The sequence below is a fragment of the Pan troglodytes genome, chromosome 1 (genome assembly GCF_028858775.2).
Source record: "Pan troglodytes isolate AG18354 chromosome 1, NHGRI_mPanTro3-v2.0_pri, whole genome shotgun sequence".
NCBI classification, from domain to species: Eukaryota; Metazoa; Chordata; class Mammalia; order Primates; family Hominidae; genus Pan; species Pan troglodytes.
The window spans coordinates 36,123,000-36,145,867 of record NC_072398.2 but is presented as its reverse complement, the minus strand read 5'-3'; the positions used below and the strand labels follow the sequence as shown (position 1 = coordinate 36,145,867).

The following is a 22,868-nucleotide window of genomic DNA, read 5'->3' as shown; positions in this document are numbered from 1 at the left end:
GGAAGGTGGAGAGCTTCAGTTCACGCTGCTGAACTCAGGGAAATTTGACTCTTGCACACAGACAGGAAACACAGATCCGAATTCTTCTTTTTTTTTTTTTTTTTTTGAGACAGAGTCTTGGTCTGTCGCCCAGGCTGGAGTGCAGTGGCGAGATCTCGGCTCACTGCAAGCTCTGCCTCCCGGGTTCACGCCATTCTCCTGCCTCAGCCTCCCCAGCAGCTGGGACAACAGGCGCACACCGCCATGCCCGGCTAATTTTTTTGTATTTTTAGTAGAGACAGGGTTTCACTGTGTTAGCCAGGATGGTCTCAATCTGCTGACCTCGTGATCCGCCCACCTCGGCCTCCCAAAGTGCTGGGATTATAGGCGTGAACCACTGCACCTGGCCCGAATTCTTTTTTTGAGACACAGTCTCGGTCTGTGATCCAGGCTGGAGTGCAGTGGCGCGATCTCGGCTAAGTTTTTGTATTTTTAGTAGAGATGAGGTTTCACCATGTTGACCAGGCTGATCTCGAACTCCTGACCTCAGGTGATCTGCCCGCCTCAGCCTCCCAAACAGACCTGGATTCTAAAAGTTACAGCATCTCTGTCTTTTCTCTTTGCTTTGGTCAGCATCCCTGGGTCCTGCTTTCCACTCGGGGATAGTGAAGGATATGAATGGTTCATCCGTCTGTGTCTCCCACAGGCCCTTCTGCAGGTCCTGGCTCAACAACTTTGAAACTGGTTGGCTTGGCTGCTTGGACGCCTGTGTCCATTGGCCTGTCCTTCCTTGCCTTCTCTTTTTTTGACTTTGGCCCAGAGTTCAGGATTCATTAGTTCTGAGCCACTTCTTTTTATCTTGCTTAAGGGCATGCGCATGCTTTTACGTGCATGCTGGAGAGGTAGATCTTTGCTTCCAAATTATCTTGTGAACTATGGCAGGTATTTTGGGGGGCCTCACTGGCCATGGTGGGGCTTGCCTGTGGTACTAAAGCACTGTGGTTTATTAAAGAAACAGGTTCATTATGAGAGGCAGGTTAGGAATAGCCCCAGGAGGCTGGATGCCAGAAAGATGATCCCTGGCTTGGCGCTGCTGCTCCCGCTTCCCTGGAAAAGGTCAGGTTACTCCCCTGCCTGCCTCCATACTACCTCGCCACCTCCCTCTCCATTCCCAGTTGCTCCAGGTCCCAAGGCTTTACCAGTTGACGTCACGATGGGAGAAATCCTCAAGATCAGTGACTCGTGACATGAGGGACTGGTGCTCTCTCTTGTCTCCTCCCCACTTCTCCACCTGGCTGACTACTTATCCTGTAAGATGAATTCCAGTGTGACTCTGCTGAGGCCCCTCCTCTGTCCACCCAGAGGTTGCTAGGCTTGCCTTTCTTATAGCACACTTCACATTGTGTTTTGGTTTTTATTGTGGTAAAATATAACATAATTTACCATTTTAACCATTTTTAAGTGCACAGTTCAGTGACATTAAGTGCATTCATAATGCTCTGCAAAATGACCACCATTCCGGCCAGGCGCAGTGGCTCATGCCTGTAATCCCAACACTTTGGGAGGCCGAGGAGGACAGATTACCTGAGGTCAGGAGTTTGAGACCAGCCTGGCCAACATTGTGAAACCCTGTCTTTACTAAAAATACAAAAATTAGCCAGGTGTGGTGGCGGGTGCCTGTAATTCCAGCTACTCAGGAGGCTGAGGCGGGAGAATCGCTTGAACTTGGGAGGCAGAGGCTGCAGTGAGCTGAGATCACACCACTGCACTCCAGCCTGGGTGACAGAGTGAGACTCTGTCTCAAAAAAATGAAAAAAAAAAAAGACCACCATTCCTCCCCAGAAATGAAACCCCATACCCGTTAAAAAGTACTCCCCATTTCCCCCCTCCAGCCCCTGCCCACCACCGTTCTACTCTCTGTCTGTATGCACTTGCTACTCCAGGTACTGCAGATGAGTGGAATCATACCATATTTGTCCTTTTGTATTAGGCTGATTTCACTCAGCATGTCTTCAAGGCTCATTCTGCACATTGCAGAATTTCCCTCCCTTATGAGGCTGAATAAATTCTATTACATGTATACACTACATTTTGTTCATCCCTTTATCCATCGATGGATATTTGCGTTGTTTCCACCTTCTGGCTATTGCAAATGATGCTGTTCAGAGCATGGGTGTACAAATACCTGTTGGGGTCGCTGCTTTCAATTCTTTTGGGTATGCACCCAGAAGTGGAATTGCCAGGTCCTAGGGTAATCCTGTTGAATTATTTGAGGAATTGCCATACTGATCACATTGTGTGCATTCTGAGTCCATCTCCCACCAGACCTCCGGAGAAGGGCTGTGTTCTTATCTTTGGCTCCACAGCCCTACCTGGCAGGCTGTCGGGCACAGCAGACACTCAGGGTAAGTGTTTGTCACACTGACTTAAGCAGCTAAGGAATGCCCTTGTTCCAGCCCCAGAGAACTTGCCCCAGAAAGCAGCTAGGAATTTACGTAAGAGGACTCAGAAGGATGTGATTTCACTCCCTAACTGCCAGGTGATCTCACATGATAAAGTGAAGAGAAAGCAGGTACAAAACTGCTTTCTTTCTAGAGAGTGGAGGCATCCGTGATTAAACCGAGAGGAGAGGACAAGGCTGCCGCCAGTGCTGTGGATGGATTCTGTCAGCATCCTTCTCTTCAGGGCACTTGGATTAGCTCTGGCACCGAGAGCAGCCCTTTTAAGTGTAAGGCAGTGCACATCCACAATCTAAGGTTCGTTCTTTCTGTAAGCATTAAACAAGCCCATCTGTGTACCAGGCCAGTGCTGTGCCCAGGGAATGCCAGGATGTGAGACACAACCCCTGCCCTCACAAGATACAAACAATTACAGTACAGGATGGGTAAGCACCAAGTGCCATGGGGGTTCTTGTGTGTTTTGGAAAGATGATCCCAGGCTTGGTGCTGCTGCTCCCCCTTCCCTGGAAAAGCTCAGGTTATATACTCCCCTGCCTGCATTCACACTTCATTGCCACCTCCTGCATTCCCAATTGTTCCAGGTCCAAAGCCTTTACCAATTGACTTGGGGTGGGGCAGGGAGCAAGAATACCTAAGCTAGGATGAGGAAGGTCAGGGAGGCAAGACACCCAGGAGAGGGGAAGGGATAGTCATGAGGCTGTTCCAGGCCGGGTTGCAGCCTGTGTGAGCCCCAGGAGCAGAGGAAAAAGTGCCTTGTTATTGTTTTGTTTTGCATGTATGTAATTACTGAAGAAAATGACAAGTTTTTCTCTTTGTCTCATATTAACTTGGTTTGGATATACAACATATAGTAGATAGTCAAACATAACAAGCGAGTCCTTTATAAAAGGATTAGTCTGGAAAAGTTAGATGTGGGCCTGCTCAGAGGCAGGGGGATGGACTCACTGAACCCTGAGACACTTTCCCTTCCTTTGCATCCAGGCTTCAAATTTTCAAGGCCTCCTTTCTCTTCCTTGACTCAGATTGTCTAAGCTACTTAACCAATGGACAGCCTTCCATCGAGCGGTTCCCCATCAGCTTTAAAACCTACTTCTCAGGAAACTACTTTCACCACGTTGTGCTGGGGATTTACTGCAATGGCCGCTATGGCTCATTGGGCATGAGCCGCAGGGCTGAGCTGATGGACAAGCCATTGACTTTTCGGACTCTGAGTGACCTCATCTTTGACTTTGAGGACTCTTACAAGAAATACCTGCACACAGTCAAGAAGGTCAAGATTGGGCTGTACGTCCCCCATGAGCCTCATAGCTTCCAGCCCATTGAGTGGAAGCAGCTGGTCCTCAACGTCTCAAAGATGCTGAGGGCTGACATAAGGAAGGAGCTGGAGAAATATGCCAGGGACATGAGAATGAAGGTGGGTGCTGGGAAGACAAGGAAGCCATGCAGGAGAGCTCTTTTCCCATTCCTTTCTCTCTGCCTCTTGCTCCAGGCCTCATTTTTCTAGGATGGCCAAAAATTTCTTGAGGTTAAAGTCTCTCTTTGCACATACTACTGCAAAGAAAGCCATCTAAAATCAATTTAGATGCGACAGTTAAAACAATGTCTTGTCCTGCAATTCCTTCTATGAAATCAGATCTAAAGTGTTAGTCATTTTATATTGAAGCTCTAGTTTGTTCTGTTTTGTCGATGTAATAGGGTGACCAGTTGTACTAGTTTGCCTGGAACTGCGGGTTTTCCCAGGACATGAGATTTTCAGTATTAAAACCTGGAAAACCTTATATGCTGGCCTTATATAGACTATACTCATACGTCCCTCTTCTCTCTCTCAGTTTTACCTCCAAAGTGATGTGATTCCCGCTTGTCCATGTCCCTCCAGGGCTTGTGCAGTCACTAAGAGAAAAGGATTATGCTGACTTCAGGCCTCGCTATGTTTAGCACTTGTGGACTTGTCATCTTCACTCTGCAGGACCTGGAGTGGAGATTCCTGATCAATTAAAACCATTCTGTCATATGTGTGGGATGGGAGCATCAGAGGAAGAACAAGCTGGTTTCTGGGGCAATATAGATGGGACTTTGCCTTCGTGAGGAGAGGAACTTGCCAAGCAAACAAACACAGCCCCGGGGAGACTGAGGCATTGGGCTGTGTTCCTCTTTCTACACGGCACAGGGAGCACAATGTGACCATCTGTATATCTGTCTTGGAAGTGGTGCCCTTGCTGCTTGACAGTACAGGACGAGAGAGGAATGTGTGTGTCTCCAGCCTCCTTTTTTAGAAGTCTTCCTGCTCAATGCCTTCTAAACCATGGCATCATGATTGGGCTGGGGGGTGGAATGTGGTGCTAGAAGAAGACCTGAGGGTGGAGGTCCCTTAGGAACCAGGGTGATTAACTCCTCACATCTCCTTCAGATCCTGAAACCTGCAAGTGCCCACTCTCCAACCCAAGTGAGAAGCCGGGGAAAATCCCTGTCCCCCAGAAGGAGACAGGCAAGCCCCCCGAGGAGGCTCGGCCGGCGAGAGAAGTCGTGAGTAATATTTCCTCTTCCCCAACTCAAAGCCCAACACACACATTCAAGGGGTTGTCCTGGCCCATGGGGACAAAGCTGTGTCTTGGGCATGGCATTTGAACCTGACAGCAATCTCCAAGAGGACTGCCCCTCATTCAGGGGACATCTGTGGAAAAGGATCCGCTGTGCACATCACCCCCATTGCCACTTCTCTGCTGTCAGTTGCACACAAACGGAGGGATAAGCCCCAGGCAGAATGAGGTGAAGAATAGTCTGAAATGCAGGTGGCCCGGAGGGAGCCTTGGACTTAGAATTAGGAAACCTGGGGCTGGAACTGGCTCAGCTGCTTGGGGATGTCTTTGTTATCTTTCTGGGCATAAGTTTTCTCACCCATAAAATGGGATTGTTAGAATTTATGAACTTTCCTAAAATTCTGTAGTCCTCTGTACCCAGCAGAAAGTGTGATTACCATCAGTGGACGGTGGCATCAGAAACACCCACCGGCTCCTCTTCTTCCTTGGCTAACTCTACCCTCTCCATTTCAGCCCTGAGGCCAGTGATCCCATATCTACTTCTTAGATCAAAATAACCCACTTAAGCAATGACAGATTGGAGATGCTGGGGATGCCCAAATTCACCAGCGATAATCCGCTGGCAAATATTTGAACTATAGCCATCCTGGGAAAAAATACTGCTTTTCTTAATAATAGCAGCATGCTGTGTCACCCAGCCTCTTGCCGTGCTGGAACCATGTGGCACAGTGCACAGGGGGCTTGGTTGAATCCCAACTGTGCCACGTGTTAGCTGTGCAGCTGGGCACATCCTTCCTCCTCAGGGAGCCTTGGTTTCTTCATCCATAAAAGAGTATCAAATGCTCTCCTTGCCTATCTGACACGGTGGTTTGTAAAGATCCAAGTAGATGATGTAACAAGAGTGACTTGTCAACAGTGAACTGCTTTCACACAAGCACATTATCGTCATTACATCAATCCTGTACAGTGAGCAGGGAACATTTTACGAGTTTTGTTTTCAGGTGAAGAAACCAGGACACAAAAAGGGCTTGTTATCTTGTAGTAAGTTCTGTAGCTGGTCAGTGAGAAATGGGGCTGAAACCCAGGTCCTCTGATTCTGGGAGGTGGCAGGGCAGAGTCGGGGAAGGTTCTGTTTTCGGAAGAACAGGACAGGATGAAGTATTTTCATTTCCAAGGAAGGTTCTTTACTTGCCCCATTCCGCGTCCTACAGCCAGTCCTGGGTTCAGCAGGTACTGCCACGAGGGCCTTGGTGACAATGGCTGTCGTTCTGGGTTGGGAAGGAGGGTGTGAGGTGTGAAGCAGTGAGAGGTCAGGTGTTCCTGGTAGCAAGAGAGGCTGAAGATGAGAACAGTTTTGGCATAGGTTTGTCCTTGCAGGGAGCAGGATGGCTTCCAACCATTCACACGTGGCCTCCTGACCCCAATCCTCCCCCCGATGCTGGCCACTGCCCTTGACCCTGGACCCTAACCTTAGCCCTTACCCTATCTCTCTCTCTGTCTTTGATTCAAACATCCATTAACTGCTGTCATCACAAAGTAGTTGTTGTCTCAGAGGACTATGAACATAGAAACTCTTCCCAGAGGGTCATTTAGCATAGAGTGAGTGACCCAGCAATAGCAAGTTGCTCATAAAAGAACTGATTTTGTCTGATTTATTATCTGTTTTGCCCAAGGAGGGCTGAGTCATTCCCTGAGGAGCTCCCAATCTTCAGCAAATGTCGAGCAGAGTCTATAAAAGCCTGCCCTTCCCTTTAGACTCTAGAATCCAGAGGACATGAAGGCCCAAGCATTCCACCTGGCAATGGATTCCTGCACAGAATGGTGGCTATCGATTTTGAAGACTAGTCCTGGTGGATCCGTTTTACTTGGATCCACAGGGACTTTGCATTCACAGGGCCATGTTGAGTTTTTAACCAGGAAACGTGACCATAAATGCGAGGGGATGGTAAAGATCTTAGAAACCATGGTAACAGGATGATGTCAGGAGTCAGGAGGTGGTGGTGGCTGGTTTGGGAAATGTGGAGGAAGGAGAGTTTGAGTTTGGATGATGGGATGTGGGGTGCATCTTCGGCATTAGGGGAGCTGCTAAAAATGCAGACCTGGAGTTTGAGGAAGCTGGGGGATAAAAGTCGTATTGGAGCCATCTACTTAGAATTGCCAGTTGAAATGACAGCCAGATAAGTCTGTGAGCAAAGAAAGAAGAGAAAAAAGAAATGGCCGGGCATGGTGGTTCACACCTGTAATCCCAACACTTTGAGAGGCCAAGGACAGATAACTGCACAAGCCCAGGCATTTGAGACCAGCATGCCTATGCCACATAGGGAGACCCTGTCTTTACAACAACAACAAATTAGCCAGGCATGGTGATGCATGCCTGTAGTCCCAGCTTCTTGGGAGGCTGAGATGGGAGGATCACTTGAGCCTGGCGTTTCAAGCCCGGATAGCACCATTGCTCTCCAGTCTGGGCGAAGGAGTGAGGCCCTGTAAAAAAAAAAAAAAAAAAAAAAAAAATGGTGACGACAAGGCCCTGAGGAAGCCCAAGAAAAAGAGCCAGAACAGAAGATGGAAGAGGAACAGTCAGAGAGGGAGAGGATGGATCAGGGCTGTGAGTGCACCTGCGCCTGCAGAGGACAGCTGTCAGAGTGCCGCAGCCGTGAGTGCAAAGCTACCTTCTGGTGTTGAGGCACCACTTGCCCTCTGCCCTCCTGCCCATCTGGCACACCAGAGTGGGCCTGGGAATGGGGAGAAAGACCAGGGAAAGGGAGTGGTCGCCTGAGGTCAGGAAGGAAGACCTGCAGGAAGAGGGCATTCTCCTCCATTACCTTCTGTCGCGCATGCCCCGGAGTCGACCCCAGCCCCACTGGGGGAAGCACAGGAGCACAGAGGTGATGGCTCAGGGCTCAGCAGTGAAAACATAAGCTTTTCAAAAACGATGAGAAGTGGCCGCAACAAGGTGAGGAGGGGTGGGTTTCAAGGGGGAGGAGGGAAAGTAGTGGGGGAAGGAGAAGCGCTATGCACTGAGGTGACATTTAGAAAGGCAGTGTTGAGAGGGCTGAGGGGCTGGAACCAGCCTGCGAAAGGGAGTGAGAGTGAGAGCTGATGGAGCTGATGCAGGCCAGGATTCCTTTATCAAGAAGGAGCCCTGAACAGAGATGCAGCAACCTGATTTCTCACTCCAACTCTGCCATGAACCAGCTTGCGGCTTTGAGCAAGCTGCTTCTCTGTGCCTCACCTGTGTAAGGGGACGGGGGACTTAGAGCAGATTATTCTAGGTAGTTTGTAAACTCTATAGAGTTCTCCTGGGGCTTTTGTCTTTCTAGAATTGGAAGAGACCAGAGTGTCTTTGGACACACGGAGAAAATAACCAGGAGAAAGAAATGAATGTTCAAGAGCAAAGGGATTAATGGAGGAAGATATATGAGCAGCTGGGGTCACATGGTATGGAAGGCTACAGAGAGGGCTTAGAAGGTGATGAGTGGGGGAGAGGGTAGGGCAAAGGAAGGGGGGACATTAGGGAGAGCTTGACATACATGAGGAGGTAGAAGTTGAAGGACTGTACCTTAAGTGGCCTTTATCCTGCCAGTGAAGGAGTTGAAGAAAGGGCTCAGCTGAGGACAGATAGATAGGCCCTGCAGTCCTGTTCTCAACTCTGAGTGTGCACCAGCATCACCTGGAGGGTTTGTTGAAACAAGACTGCTGGACCCCTTTCCCAGAGCTTCTGATTCAGCACATATGGGATGGAGCCTGAGAACTGGTGTTTCTAATGATGCTGATCCTGCTGGTCCGGGGACCACACTTTGACATCTACCGTTTGCTTCAGCCGCAGGCCTCCACCTGTGTTTGATGAATCAGAATGGGAAAACTGAGTTGGCGGTTGACCCTGAAAAATAACAGTCACTGGCTAAAAGTACTGGGTCTGCTGAGAGGGTCAGATAAAGCCGTTGGGTGTGATTTAGGGGCTCAGCCTTGTCCAGTGTTGCCTGGATCTCTGGATAATGAGGTTGTGGAGGTGAAGTTAGGGGGTCTGACCCTGCACTGGCTCCCATGTTTGGGCCCCAGTGAAGTCATTCTGGGAGGGGCCCAACTGGTCACTCTCCTGGGGGCCAGACCGGGCCTCCGGTCCTTCATCCCCTAGGCCATGCCCATACGCTAATCTCTGACTACTTTGTCATGCAGCCAAGGCAAGTGACCACCCCTGCGCCTGCAGAGGACAGCTGTTAGACTGCCTCAGTTGTGAGTGCAAAGCTATCTACTCTCCCGCTCCCCTCCTACCCTGCCAGCACATCAGAGTGGGCCTGGGAATGGGGAGAAAGACTGGGGAAGGGAGTGGTCGGTCACTCGAGGTCAGGAAGGAAGACCTGCAGGAAGAGGGGAATTCTCTTCCATCACCCTCCTCCCTCCACGCCCCAAAGTCCATCCCAGCCCCAGTGGGGAAAGCCCCAGGAGCACGGAGGTGATGGCTCATGGTTCAGTGAAATCATCAACTTTTCAAAAAAGGTGAAGAGTGATTGCCACCTGCCTCAGAATCCCCCTGACTCACGCCCCTGCCCTCGAGCCCTTCCTCCTGGGTAAACATTGATTCCCAAAAGTCCTCTTTCCTAAACTGCTCCCAGTAGGTCAGAGTCTTTGCGGGTTTTTTCCCCCACAACTAGGGCCGAGTGGCCTTGGAACGGTTTGACCATCCACAGAGCCCAGTTTGCTTGTAGGTGCCCGTGGACAATTTTGTATTAGCAAATCCAGTAAGACTATGGTTATTCTTGGTGGCAGAAACCCTTGCCACTTCTTTTCTCTTTCTCCAGCACTTGGAGGTTGGGAGGGAACTCTGGAGGGCAGATCTCTCAGCTGAAGTTTCAAATGGATTGAGGTGTTTGAGGAGGGAAGATTCTCTCCCTAATTCCTCCGAAACCTTGACTTCTGAGTTGCAGGGCTGGGGAAGAGATTGCAGGGTCTACTGTGTAGGAGGAGAGGGAAGAGAGGTGCAGGACATGAGAATAAGAAGAAGAGCTGTGAGAGGCCACAAGCGCTGGAGCGCCAAGCCCCAGCTTCCCTCTCTAGATTCCAGCTCCCGCCATTCTGCCACACTAGAACTCAGGACAGCTGCGTTCCTGGAGGTATGTTTGGAGAGAAGCAGCTCCTCAGCTTCCACCCACGGCCTTCGCCAAGCAGCCTTTTCTCCAGGTAATCTTGCTTTTGGCGAGGAAATGAGAAAGTGACAAATATGGTCTTGACCCAGTCACTCCACAAACTCCGGGAATCTTACTGTAAGATGGCCAGGACTAGGGTTTGGTGACTCTGTCCCTGTGCTATTCTGTCAGCATTACATAAGGCCATCGCGTCATTTCTAAATGTGTTGGGTGTCATGAGGAAGCTTGGGAGGGGCCCAAAGGGTGGAAAATTACCATAACAGGCGAGAGGCCCATCAGCTGTGGGGTCCCAGTCCCTGTCTGCCGTGGATAATTTTAGTGGCATTATATCCCCATCCATCTCCTCTCTCCAGCTGGAGCGACTTCCAGCCTTGAATTCCTCTCCATTTTTGCACTTGTCTAAATAATCCCTTTCGAGAGGAGGATCAGTGTCACTGGGTTGACAAGAATCAGCTGAGGGGGAGGGCAGGTGAAGATGACTGCGTAGCATCCGCTGAGACCAAGTTTCAAGAGGGAAACCAGGACTCCCCCACCCTTCCACCCACGGGTCCTTTCTCACACTGCTCCTCTGGGAGTGTGTAAAGCACCTACTACACTGAATTGTCAAGTTTTTTCCTGTGGTTCATAAAGAGAAAGGGAGAGGGAGGTTGAGGTTCATGTTTCAAAGGCCATCTGTGAACTTAAACCAACTCCTTCCCAGCCCCGGGCCTCAGAACCCTTGCAGCTCTTCACTGAGGGGTGTTCCCAGGGGGTTCTCAACTGCGTCAGCTCTGGGAGAGGAGGGTTAGAAGTGTGGTGGGAGGTGGAAGCGTTTGCTTCTCACATCTTGGTAAGTGAGGAGGCTCCTTGTTAGGGCCGGGGGCCTGAGATGGTAAATGCCCCGCAAAGCCCAGGACCACCCTGCCCAGTAAAGAACCGTTCCACCTCAAATGCCAACAGCGCCCTCACTGGGAAGCTTCAGTGCTCTCCGAGGTCCTTTCCATTTCTGACAGTTCATGACTCTTGGCTTGCTGCCTATGAGCTGGCCCTGGGTGAATTGGAGTGAGCAGATAGTGATTTTCTGGTTTTGCAGCCAGAGTGACCACATGGAACATTCTTCTCAATTGAGGCCAGTGTTCCTGAGGACCCATGAGAACCTCTTCATCTTCTCTCCCCTGTGTGGCTGCTTTTTTCCTGCTGTCTCTCCTCCTGTTTTCTTTGCTGGTCACCTTTCTTTGCCTCCCCTTTTCTTCCTCTTTGATTTCCCTTCTTCATCACTGATCTCTGTGGCAGTTCATGGCTCCAGCTTGCTCTGTCTGCCCTGCTGGACACCCTGGGGGTCCCAGAGGTTAGTAAGCCCTGAAAGCCCATCTCCTTTCACTGCAGGGCCTTGAGCTGGACAATGGAATTCCTGCTGCATTCTGTCAGGAAGGATTACGTATGTCCAGACATCTGGTTGAGTAAGGGCAGAAGTTGTTTAATGAAGTCATTGAAAATAAATTTGATTCCATGGTCTAATCACATTGACTGGTGCCCAAGAAGTAATTCTCCTTAGATCCCAAATGAGAAATATCCCCAGTGAGAAAAGGAGATTTCCTTAGGGTGGAAAGTAGAGGGAAGCAAACAAACAAAAAAGAACACTAGGAAGGCTACGAAGGGAAAAGCTAAGCCGCCAAGATGGTGAAGGGGCAGTTTCTACTCCAGTGACTGCCTGGTCAGTTCCCCCAGGGAAATTCATATGGCCCAGAGTCTCCAGGGATGCTTGGAGAAACCAAGATGGAATGATGGGCCTCATCAGAAAAGACCACCTCAGGCAGAGTGAGCCAGGAGCCTCTGTGAGCTCCCCAGGGTCACATAGGGTCAGACAGGGGCAGACAGGGTGAGGTTTCCTAGAGCTGAGGGGTTCTTGTCCCGGAAAGGAGAAGTGACATCAGAGCCTGGAAACTGTGCCCTGGAATCTCCAACAGTTGGCCTATGGCCAGAACCTCCTGCCTGGGGAGGGCTCAAAGGGATGGGCACCGGCTGAAAAATCTCTTCTGGGCCGAATCCGTCTTGGCTGAGGCCTCTGTTTACATAGCAACATCAGCTGTCTGCCCTGGCAGCTGCCAGCACCGGTGCCTTCCATCAGGGGAAGCAAGGAATGTGAGGGAGGAGCGGACTGGCCTGGAATGAAGGTGACAGGTGTGAATGAAACTTCCCTTTCCCTGTGTCCATCCAGCTGAGGCCATGCTCTGCCTCTGCAGCCTACCCAGACCGGCCGTGAATCCTAAATCGGGGCCTGGTCTGACCTGATTCTGGCCAGACTCCACAAGAAGGGGGGCCCTGGGGTCTTTGCTTAAACTTGTAAATGCTGGGCCGAGAGCACCCCTGGTTTAATCTCTTCCACACTCTTAACATCCGGGATTAAGAGTCTGACGTTTACAGTGGCACTTTTCCCACACTTCCCTTCCTGGACTCCTGAGCCTGCAGGCTGTACCGCCAGTCTGGCCTTTGTGTTTCTGTGTGAGGGTGAGCACCTGCCGGCACATGTGCCCAGACATGGCCCTCAGTCAGAGGTGCGGAAGAGAGACTGGGTGGTTGAGGGAACCCTGTGAACTTCCTCTCCTCGTCCTGTTTCTTTTCTTAAACCTCATCTCTCCCAGATACACCCCTATGCATGTTCAGCCTTGGGATATGGTGATGTCTCCACTCCATCACTTTCTGGTTCTGAGGCTTCTTGTGGCTGCACAGATGGCACCATCTGGTCAGGCCGAGCTCCTCCTCTGCACCGAGGCTGCCTCAGAGTGTGAAGGACTTGGTGTGCAGCTGTCAAAGTTGAGATAGCAGTGGCGGAGAGTAGTAGGATTTTTGACAGAATAACTTCTCTGTGGAACCACCACCCTGTTCTCCCCAGCCTACCTCCTGCTTTGAGCACCCTCCGTCCAGCTGGCTCCGGGAATGCAGACCTGTCATTGGGGTTAAGCGTAGCCTTGGGGCCGGGCCATCAAGCTTTCACCCTAGTTCACTCTTGAGTCCATTTACGTCACAACAGGTGAGGCTGGGACTGTCTGTGCATGTGGATATCCCTTCTCCTGCAAAGTGAGTCAAAGTAAAGTTTTCTACTCTTTTTCCCCTAAAACAAAATGTTGCCGGAGAACCTTGAAAAAAGAAAATTCTTTCATTTCTTTGCCTTGTTTGGAGGAGGATGGCAGGGAGGTGGGGTTGGAGAAATATATTAGTCTAAAATAATAACCCTGGATCCGATGAGAGGTTCTCGGCAAGTGCAGACCCGGCTGAATCATCATCCTAGTGCTCGTGTTTCTTAAAAATAACCCCCCTTGCAATATTCTAATTATAGCTGGGGGAGCACTTGGAAGAGTCCTCTCTATACACAATAGCTCACCCAGCTCTGGCCCTGAGATGAGCTGGCAAGGACTGAACGACATTTCTGGCTGGGCCCCACAGGCAGGTGGCATGCTGTGATAACCTACTTCTGCCCTATGCCAGCCAAGGAGATTGCAGCCATGGTTGCTGTAAAAGAAAAGGATTTCATCTTCTGGGCAGTTCACCAGGAATCTCAGTTTAGCTCATTTTCTGTCAGTATTAGCCCTTTTCTTCTCCTGGGTTCTGGGTACTTAGTGGAAGGTGGCAGGGGTGGGGATACAGAAGAAGAAGATGACCTAGTCCCTTTCCTTTGGAAGCACTCAAGCTGTTGATGCATTCAGCTTAATGAGTAGGCAGGTTCCCCACATGGCTTTCAGGGGTAAAGCAAACCCACTCCAATACAGAAAATAAATGTTCTTCCTGCTTGTTAATTCTGAAAATGTTGTCATGGTAACTTGAATTCCTGGCTTAGGACTTTGTCTCTAAAATAAAATATCCCATGATAAAGGTAACAGATGATTCCCTATCATCCATTTACATGTTAGTGAGAATTTGATTGATAAGTACATATTCCACAGTGGGATTCATAGATGAATTTCCCTGGTCCCTCCTTTCAAATTGTTCACAGTCTCTGAGGCAGGTGTAATGATTATGAATTGGCAGGATTCTGGAACAGATGTTGTCTTAGTCCATTTTGTGTTGCTGTAACAGAATACCTGAGACTGAGTCCTTTATAATGAACAGGAAATGTATTGGCCCATGGTTCTGGATGCTGAGAAACCCAAGATCAAGTGGCTGACATCTGGTGAGAGCCTTCTTGTTGCACTGTCCCATGGGCCAAAGAGAGGGAGAGAGGAAAGAAAGAGAGCAAGCACAAGTGTGCAAAGGGGCCAAAGTCATCCTTTTATAAGAACCCACTTTTGAGAAAATACTAATCTATTCATGAGGGTGATGCCCCCGGATCTACACACCTCCCACTAAGCCCTGCCTCCCAACCCCACTGCACCGAGGATCGAGTTTCCAAACCCATGAACTTTTGGGGACACATTTAAGCCATAGCAAAGGTACCAAAGAAAATGCCAGAGCATACAGAGCAAGTAGTGGATTGTGATGGTAGGGAGTCAGAAAATACTTCCTGAGGTTAGTGACATTTGGGATTGCCTTCTAAGGATGTGGAGATGTCGGGGAGAGCATTCTAGACAGGAGACAGCATAAGCCAAGGTGCAGAGGCAGGAGTGGCCATGGTGTCCTTCTCAGATGCTTGGAAAGATGCTTTGAGGTGGCAGAGGAAGGGGGAAGTTTGCATTGTGGTTCAGGGTGTGGGCTCTAGATTCTGGGGACCAACTCTGGCTCCAACACTTGCTAACTGCATGACTTTGCTTTGAGCAAATTCCCTACCTTTCAGTACCTCCATTATCTCCTCTATAAAATGGACAGTACCAGTATCAACCCCGTGGGTTATGGTGAGGATTAATTAATCCACGGAAACCTCTTAGAATGATGCCTGGCACATCATTAAGTGTCTAATAAATAAAAGCTATTTATAATGGTGGTTTCCTGGTACCTGGAAGGCATGGGAAAACTGGTGCAAGTGCGAGGGAAAAGACTAAAAAAAGGAGTTCAAAGGTTCCCAAATTAAATTTCATCTATTTTCAAATGTGCCAATAGCAGAACACAGGTAATGGTAAAGAGTGAAGTTTAAGAAACACGCAAACTACAAAAAATTTATGGGCTGAGGGGCTCCAAAGTGAGGAATTAAGGTGAGTGGCCAAAAAGTGGCTTCTCAAGGAGGTGGCAGGTCTGTGGCTAGTTAGCTGCAGTGATCCCAGTGAGCCTCCATGACAGCGATGAGCGGGTGGGCTTTGTCTTCTCCCTGAGCCTACCCTGTAGGCTGTTCTGGCCACTGACTTTCTAGGAGAGACTGTCGGGCACAGGACTGAGGGAGAGATAACAGGTCAGTGCAGATCTAGTCCAACAACTTGAAAATACTATGAAGCTAGTGTCTTATTTTCTTATATGAAGGGCAGCATACTTAGAGTTTCAGAAGGAGGAGAGGTGTGACTTGGTGTTGAGGAAGATGCCAGGCCAGGAAGGCAACATATGTAAGAAAGCTTCAGAAACTGGGATGAGCTAACTGGTAGGTCCTTACAAGGACCATGGAACAAGACAGTCTCTTGTTAAGCACATGCACTGCTTAATTTTCAGAGACAACAGGAGATCTAAAGAGCTACCATGGCTTAGGTCCTACATAGTTTGCAGGGTTACAGGGAAGAAGACTGACTCCTAGAAGTGAGTATGACTCCTGACTTCATTTGGACTATGGCCATTCCTCCCGAGTTAGAACTCGCTAGGAACATGTTCTCCATACTCCACACAGTAACCTTCCTCAGGTTGACTTAGCACTCACTGTTAGTGGATCAGGTTTGGCTAAGGTTAGGTGTAAGCTGTAGCTTAAACATAATTCACTTTTTTTTTCTTTTTTGAGATAGGATCTTGCTTTGTTGCCCAGGCTGGAATGCAGTTGTGCAATCTCAGCTCACCGCAACCTCCACCTCCTGGGTTCAAGCGATCCTCCCATCTCAGCCTTCCAAGTAGCTGGGACTACAGGCGCATGTCACCATGTCTGGCTGATTTTTTTTGCTTTTTTTTTTTTTTTTTTTTTTGTAGAGATGGGGTTTCACCGTGGTGCCCAGGCTGGTCTGAAACTCCGGGGTTCAAGTGATCCTCTCTTCTCAGCCTCCCAAAGTGCTGGGACTATAAGCATGACCCAGCGCGCCCAGCCATGATTCACTTTTATGTAAAAGCAGCTCAACAGAGGTGGAAACGGGCTTCCTGCTGCGCTGCCATCTTTAGAGACCATCTTTTTTTTTTTCTGAGACAGAATCTCACTCTGTTGCCCAGGCTGGAGTGCAGTGGCGCGATCTTGGCTCACTGCAACCTCCGCTTCCCAGGTTCCAGTGATTCTGCCTCAGCCTCCCAAGTAGCTGGGACTACAGGAATGCACCACCATACCCAGCTGTTTTTTGTATTTTTGGTAGAGACAGGGTTTCACCATGTTGGTCAGGCTGGTCTCAAACTCCTGATCTCAAATGATCCACCCACCACAGCCTCCCAAAGTGCTTGGATTACAGGCCTAAGCCACTGTGCCCAGCCCTAGAGACCATCTTGAGGTCCCCACTCCAGCCATCGCTTCCATGTTCCCATCAGCAGGAAGAACAAAGGAAAGAAAAAGATGAAGGGCACATACCAGTTGTCTTTTGAAGACGTGTCCTGCTAACTGCCACACCACACTTCCATTTAAATCTCACTGGCTACAACTTAGTCTGAGGCCATGCGTGGGTACAGGGAGGCTGGAAGATGTACTTTGTATTCAAGGCAGCTATGTACCTAACTAAAAATCAGGGATGGGAGACAGGGGTGTTTTATACTAAAGAAGGGAAGAATGAATGTTGAGGGGCAACTAATAGACGCTGCTGCACACAGATCGTTAGATAAATCAGTTATGAAAATCTAATACAAATGTAGCTTATATTTGGATAAAAAATATATGCTTACCTAGTTACAAAACCAGGAAAGGTAGTATGGAAATAATATTTTACTAGCTCTAGGAAATGACCTGCATTTAATCTTTTTCTAAAGCAAGGAATGCATAGGTACTGCAGGTTTATCCTTTCGCCTTATCCTGCAGGCAAATTGAATTTTTGATTGCTGAATTTTCTACAAGTGGGGCACACTGTGGAGCAGTGATTTACTTTTCTAACCACATTTGCATCAGGCTGATGCTAATGTATGGGGAGTCTACTTGAGAAAGTCTCAAATTAGCTATTTGTAAAGATGACACCACCTCAGGCAAGGAGACAAAATGCAGGCCCACTTCAGGCTTTATGAGAGAACCAGATGCATGTGGACTCTTTAAACCTGACTTGTGTGTAAGAACCCTAGTTCTGTCCACATTAGTGGGCTGACGGCTAGGGTAGGAATATAAATTTGAATCCCCAAGCAAACATGTGTTCCTTTTCCTGTCAATCCAAGAATGGTCCTCATAGTGTCATCTGGGGGCCACTCCTCCAGGCCTGTAGCAGTGGCTTTGTTTAAGGGAATAGCTAATCTCCAGGGCATGCAGAGGCTGGAGGACACCATCCCCTGAAGGATGGAAGCCTTGAGCTCTGACACAATGAGCAGGAGTCTACACACTGAAGTGTAGGGATTTCTACTGGCAGTCAGCTGTGTTAATTAGCATCATGTGTATGTCCCAGTCGCTATGGGGAGAGACACAAAGAAATAAGAGGCATAATTCCTGACCGATAAAGGAGGGCACATGATCAAGCTAAGAAATAAGGCCCATGCAACAGATAAGTAAGGTTACAAGTTATTTGAGTAGGGCCTAGTCAGGGATGGTTTCTTGACCACCTTGAGCAGTCAGGTTTCAAAGGGAATGATCAGACTGTTGATGACTATTCCTTCCCATTTCAGAGAGAGAGAGAGAGAGAGAGAGAGAGAGAGAAGGGGTAGTGGAATTGCTGGCAGAGATTAATGCCATTCACTGAGCTGTGCTTTAGGTAGAAGCTAGCTGTTGATTTCTAGTTCTATCAACATTGAATTAGTTGGACCACTTTTATGCCAGGGAAAAACCATTAGCTGTCAGGAAATCTTTCAAGGGCATAAAATAAGAAACCTTCTAACAATTATATTTTCTTTTTGGTCTTTTTTTTTTTTTTTTAATACTTAAGAACAAGGTTCGGCTGGGTGCGGTGGCTCACGCCTGTAATCCCAGCACTTTGGGAGACCGAGGCGGGCAGATCACCTGAGGTCAGGAGTTCGAGACCAGCCTGACCAACATGGTGAAACCCCATGTCTACAAAAATACAAAATTGGCCAGGTGTGGTGGCACATGCCTGTAATCCCAGCTACTCAGGAGGCTGAGGCAGGAGAATCACTTGAACTGGGGTGGCAGAGGTTGCAGTGAGCCAAGATTGTGCCACGGCACTCTAGCCTGGGCAACAAGGGCGAAACTCCGTCTCAAAAACAAAAACAAAAACAAAACAAAAACAAGGTTTATGTGTAACGTAAACATGTCTTTTTCTTGCAAAAATGGATGTGAAACTTTTGAATTAGAACTCACTAGCCATACTGAATATCCTAAACTTGATTCATGATCTCAGTTCTCTCTTATCCAAGGTGAGAAGAGGCTCATTAAGAAATGGAAAAGTTGTAAGATACATTGTGAGATTGTTTAGGCATAATCGTATATTGGAAGTCATTTAGGACGCATCTTTAATGAAGACAGATGATGTGCTATTGATGTGAATGTTGTATTTCCCAGCTTGAAGTACTTTCTCACATGACTTTGCATAATTGCTTCGTTGTAGTTTTATGTTGGAAGTGACTTTAGCACGTTTCTAGGGAAGAGATGTTTTGCCACTGAGTGATTTTCCACACTGACATGCTTTTTCAGATGAATCCTAAGATTCACCTTGATTTTATACATTCAAGCCTGAACATTAACCTCTCCCTGGGAACGTGAGTCACCTTTGATTCCCGGGCTTCCTCCAGGACACGAACACTAGGAAGCCAATGTTTCAAGGAGAATTTGACTCAGATTCTCGGCTCTACTGTAGTGTATGTGACTTTTAGACCCTTGCAAGGTTCAAGAGTACTGGGTTTCAAAAGCTATAGTGTGACCAAAGTCAGGCTTAAAGCTGCAGAAGCTCATTCCACACCCTGAAAACTTTTCTGAACTCTACATTGAAAGTCTGTTAAAATGTTCCTTAAAACCTTTAAAGGTGGACTTAAGAACAAGAAGTAGAGTTGTGAGCTAAGGCTGGCAGGGTGGGGGAATGGGAGGATGAGACAAATCAGAAGGATTAGGAAAACCGAGTAGAGGACCTTGAAAATGCTGTTGTCTTTCTTTGTCCCATCCCCTCTCCTCCACCATATTTCTGTCTTTTACCCTTAGGCCTGCGTTGCCTGAAAAGAAGGTGGCTGATCTGAGCACTCTGAATGAAGTGGGCTATCAAATCCGAATTTAGCCAAGCCATACCAGCCAGCAAGAGGGTTTCTGTGGTGCTTCTCTCTGCACTTTACCCAGCATCTTCAGGAGGAACTGCAACTATTTATTAAGAACTTGTGAATTTTATTTTTAAGGATTCACCTGGAAATAGAATCTGAGTGGGTGGTAACCATTAGCTTTAAAAAATTCACTAAAAGGCACCATGAAAAGGCTGAAGTAATAAGCCCCACTGGGGTTGGACTATGTCCCTCACTCAAGATCTTAAGGATAACAACCGTAACTGAAGTTTTATATTTTTCCATTTACCTACTTTGTTTTACTTGCTTTGAACATTATGCCTCACCAATAGTAAATGTTCATGAAATAATCTCTTGAACTTTTGGTATAGTAAGGTAACTCTAACAGTATTACTGTCTTTTTCAGCAATAACAGAAAGCAAAAATGGGTGGGTTTTTTTTAAGCAGTTATTACCTCAGCATTTTGACATCAGATATGCAAACTTAATGGCGTTTTGTTTCTTTATATTCTATTTGTATTCTTTCCCCAGTATTTCCCATGGGGATCTCCACAAGTTTGGAGTTTTTTCCTGGTGCACACACGTGAGGAGATTTAAGGTACTATATGCAAGTGTTTTACTAAAAAGCACTGAAATTCTTCTGGCAATACAAGAACCATTTTCAGGATCTTGGAGTTACTTCCTTCTTAATCTTTCTTAAAGCATTCACTGATGTTTTTGTTTTTTCAAAATGAAACAAAAATATCACATTGAGAAGCTAGTCTATGTTCTGTCACTAACATTTAAACTTTGCAGACTCTAACAAAAAGCACAAGAGGTCACAAATTTAGCAGTACTGGATTTACCTCTGACATTAACACACTCAGGCAGAGACCAGGAGTGATCAGCAGGTCTTCAGAACCAAAAAACCTTTCTGTTCACATTTCATCTGATTTTTAAACTGAGGCAGGCTTTGATTCTTCTGAAGGATGCCAAGAATCAAACTAAGGGAGGACTCACTGTTAAAGATGTGTTCTGATGTCTTATATTAAGACCAAATGTGACATGATGTGATTATCTTCCAGTACTTTGCTTTTAGGTACCATTTCATGACATTTTAGGAATGAGTATTGGAAAATATAAAGAATTAGAAAAGCAGCACTTTTTTTTTTTAATGGAAAAGTCTTCGGTCCAGTGTTACACCTTATAGTGTAATTCAGTCCCTAAGCACAGAATGAATGTCTGACCTGCATATGGTAGTTACAGTGTAACCTCTGGCTGCAAACCACACAGGACAACCCTAACAGCCTAGTCTTGTATGGTATAAATATCAAGAGTACAGCTTCGATTTCATTTGCTTTATCTTAGCAACAATGCCAACTCAGGAGAGCAGACGGCCGATTTCAGTGAAGTCTGGTAGTCAACAGATGTTATTTCAGTCTCAGTGCATCTCCTCTGGCTTTCTTTGACTGAAGGTGTTTATAGGAAGGAAGTTTAAAAAAAAAAAAGCGCTCATTGAGATTCTTTACCAATTCTTTACAAGATTTCTGGGGGTGACAGGGAAAGCAAAAGGACTTCAAAGCAAAAGGGTGCACAAGAGCTTACTTCACCCTGAAAATCAGTATTATTAATGAAAAGTACTGTTTTCTTAAAAGAAGTCGAATGTCCTTTAGATGAACAAGACCAAGTATACATCTCCATTAGATTAAAATGTAGCACAGGGTTAAAAATTATCAGTTTAATCTCTTTAAGAACAGTATTATCAGAGTTTAAAATGAGTTAGCTCTGTTTATCTTCACACAGCAAACCCATTCGCAGCCTCTTGGCCACATGTATTCAGATGTTTGAAATAGTGAATCATTTCATTTTCATTCTAAAACAATACTGACTTAGCCATATACCTTCTGTTTGTCAATCTGAAACTTGCTTACATCTAATAAGTAGACCTCTTATAACACTGCAACCATTCTAAGAGTTGGAATTTATTTTTGCCAAGTATTAAGTACTGTTACATCTAAAATACAGAATGTCAAATGGTTGCATAGCTTGTTTCCCACAACAAGGAGGAAAAGAACAGGATTACAAACTCTGTAATATGCTGATAAAGAAGCCTTAGAACTGCCAACTGGCTTGATGGTTCAATTAGTAAGCTAATTTCTCCCACACCCGCTCCTTGATTTTTAGACTAATTTTCCCAAAGCAAGGTTTAGTCACACAAACTTGAAAGTACATTTAAAATGTTCTTAGTTGTCATCCTACTTTTATTGCCTATGGAATATGCTAATTTCTAAAAAAAATACGGGAAAGGCACCAAACCCCTAAATTCTAGTGCAATAATTTAAAAAACAAAAAACAAAACAAAACAAAAAACATGTTATATGCACCCCCCTCCCAAAGCTGATTTTAAGACTGGCTAGAATTCAAAATATAAAAAATAAAACTATGAAGTGATTTGAAATTGGTTTTAAAAAGTTCTTAGTGCAAGAGAAATTTTATGTTTAAGCCATCATGGCAATATATGCAAAGTTTAAATGAATGACAGAAATCTTGATTTTAGACTGTATGTTGTGCTGTTTTGAGTACACTTTATTTCGGAAAGTGATATTTAGTATTTTCTATACACTCTGAAATCATGAGCATTTCACTTTTTCTAAGTCAATTATTTCATAAGGATTTTATTAATAGATATTGGTAAATAGAATTTTGGAAATCTTAATTCAGAATTCTTACTATACCTGAGTCTTTTGTAAGCTATAGTTTTATGTACAACCTTGTACAGTTTTTTTGACATACAATTCAGAACTTTGTTTATTCTCTTGGACTTTGTTCTGGCCAATACATTTTTTTTAAATCCTTAAGAAGAACTGTGATTGTTTTAGTGGGTATTTTTCTAATTAAATGAAAACTTGTATAATGGTATTTTAGAGAATGCCAGTAAGTGCATGTTTCAAGTTAGTTTTTCTCATCACTTGTATGTTTCTAACACAGCATGGGACTTTAATAAAACCATCCTGGAAACTTAAGGATTGTTTTTCTTCTAAATATGTAAGATGTGGTCGGGCTCAGTGGCTCAAGCCTGTAATCCCGGCACTATGGGAGGCCAAGGCGGGTGGATCACCTGAGGTCAAGAGTTCGAGACCAGCCTGACCAACATGGTGAAACCCTGTCTCTACTAAAAATACAAAAAATTAGCTGGGCATGGTGGCGGGCGCCTGTAATCCCAGGTATTTGGGAGGCTGAAGCAGAAGAATCGCTTGAACTTGGGAGGCGGAGGTTGCAGTGAGTTGAGATCCCGCCAATGTACTCCAGCCCGGGCAACAGTGCAAGATTCAGTCTCAAAAAAAAAAAAAGTAAGATGGTGTGATTTTTTTTTTGGTCCTCTTATTATATACTTATTCTACT

At 46.6% G+C, this 22,868-nt stretch overlaps 1 protein-coding gene across 7 annotated transcripts in view; it reads left to right on the top strand.

The window, feature by feature from the left end:
* The window catches only part of VASH2 (vasohibin 2), a 41,021-nt gene extending 18,532 nt beyond the window's left edge, over window positions 1–22,489 (top strand). For 4 of the 7 annotated variants that reach the window (XM_001170898.7, XM_009441452.5, XM_063792287.1 and 1 more), the window contains 3 exons: window positions 3,471–3,852; window positions 4,846–4,961; window positions 19,418–22,489. In XM_001170898.7, coding sequence (XP_001170898.2) covers window positions 3,471–3,852; window positions 4,846–4,961; window positions 19,418–19,490 — 571 coding nt within the window. In that variant the 3' untranslated portion in view covers window positions 19,491–22,489. Of the gene's footprint in view, window positions 1–3,470; window positions 3,853–4,267; window positions 4,685–4,845; window positions 4,962–8,295; window positions 8,414–9,151; window positions 9,209–9,900; window positions 10,154–19,417 lie in introns of those variants that run through there. The other 3 variants (XR_001712432.3, XR_010150543.1, XR_010150544.1) reach the window with 3 other exon arrangements.
* Window positions 22,490–22,868: the final 379 nt, after the last annotated feature.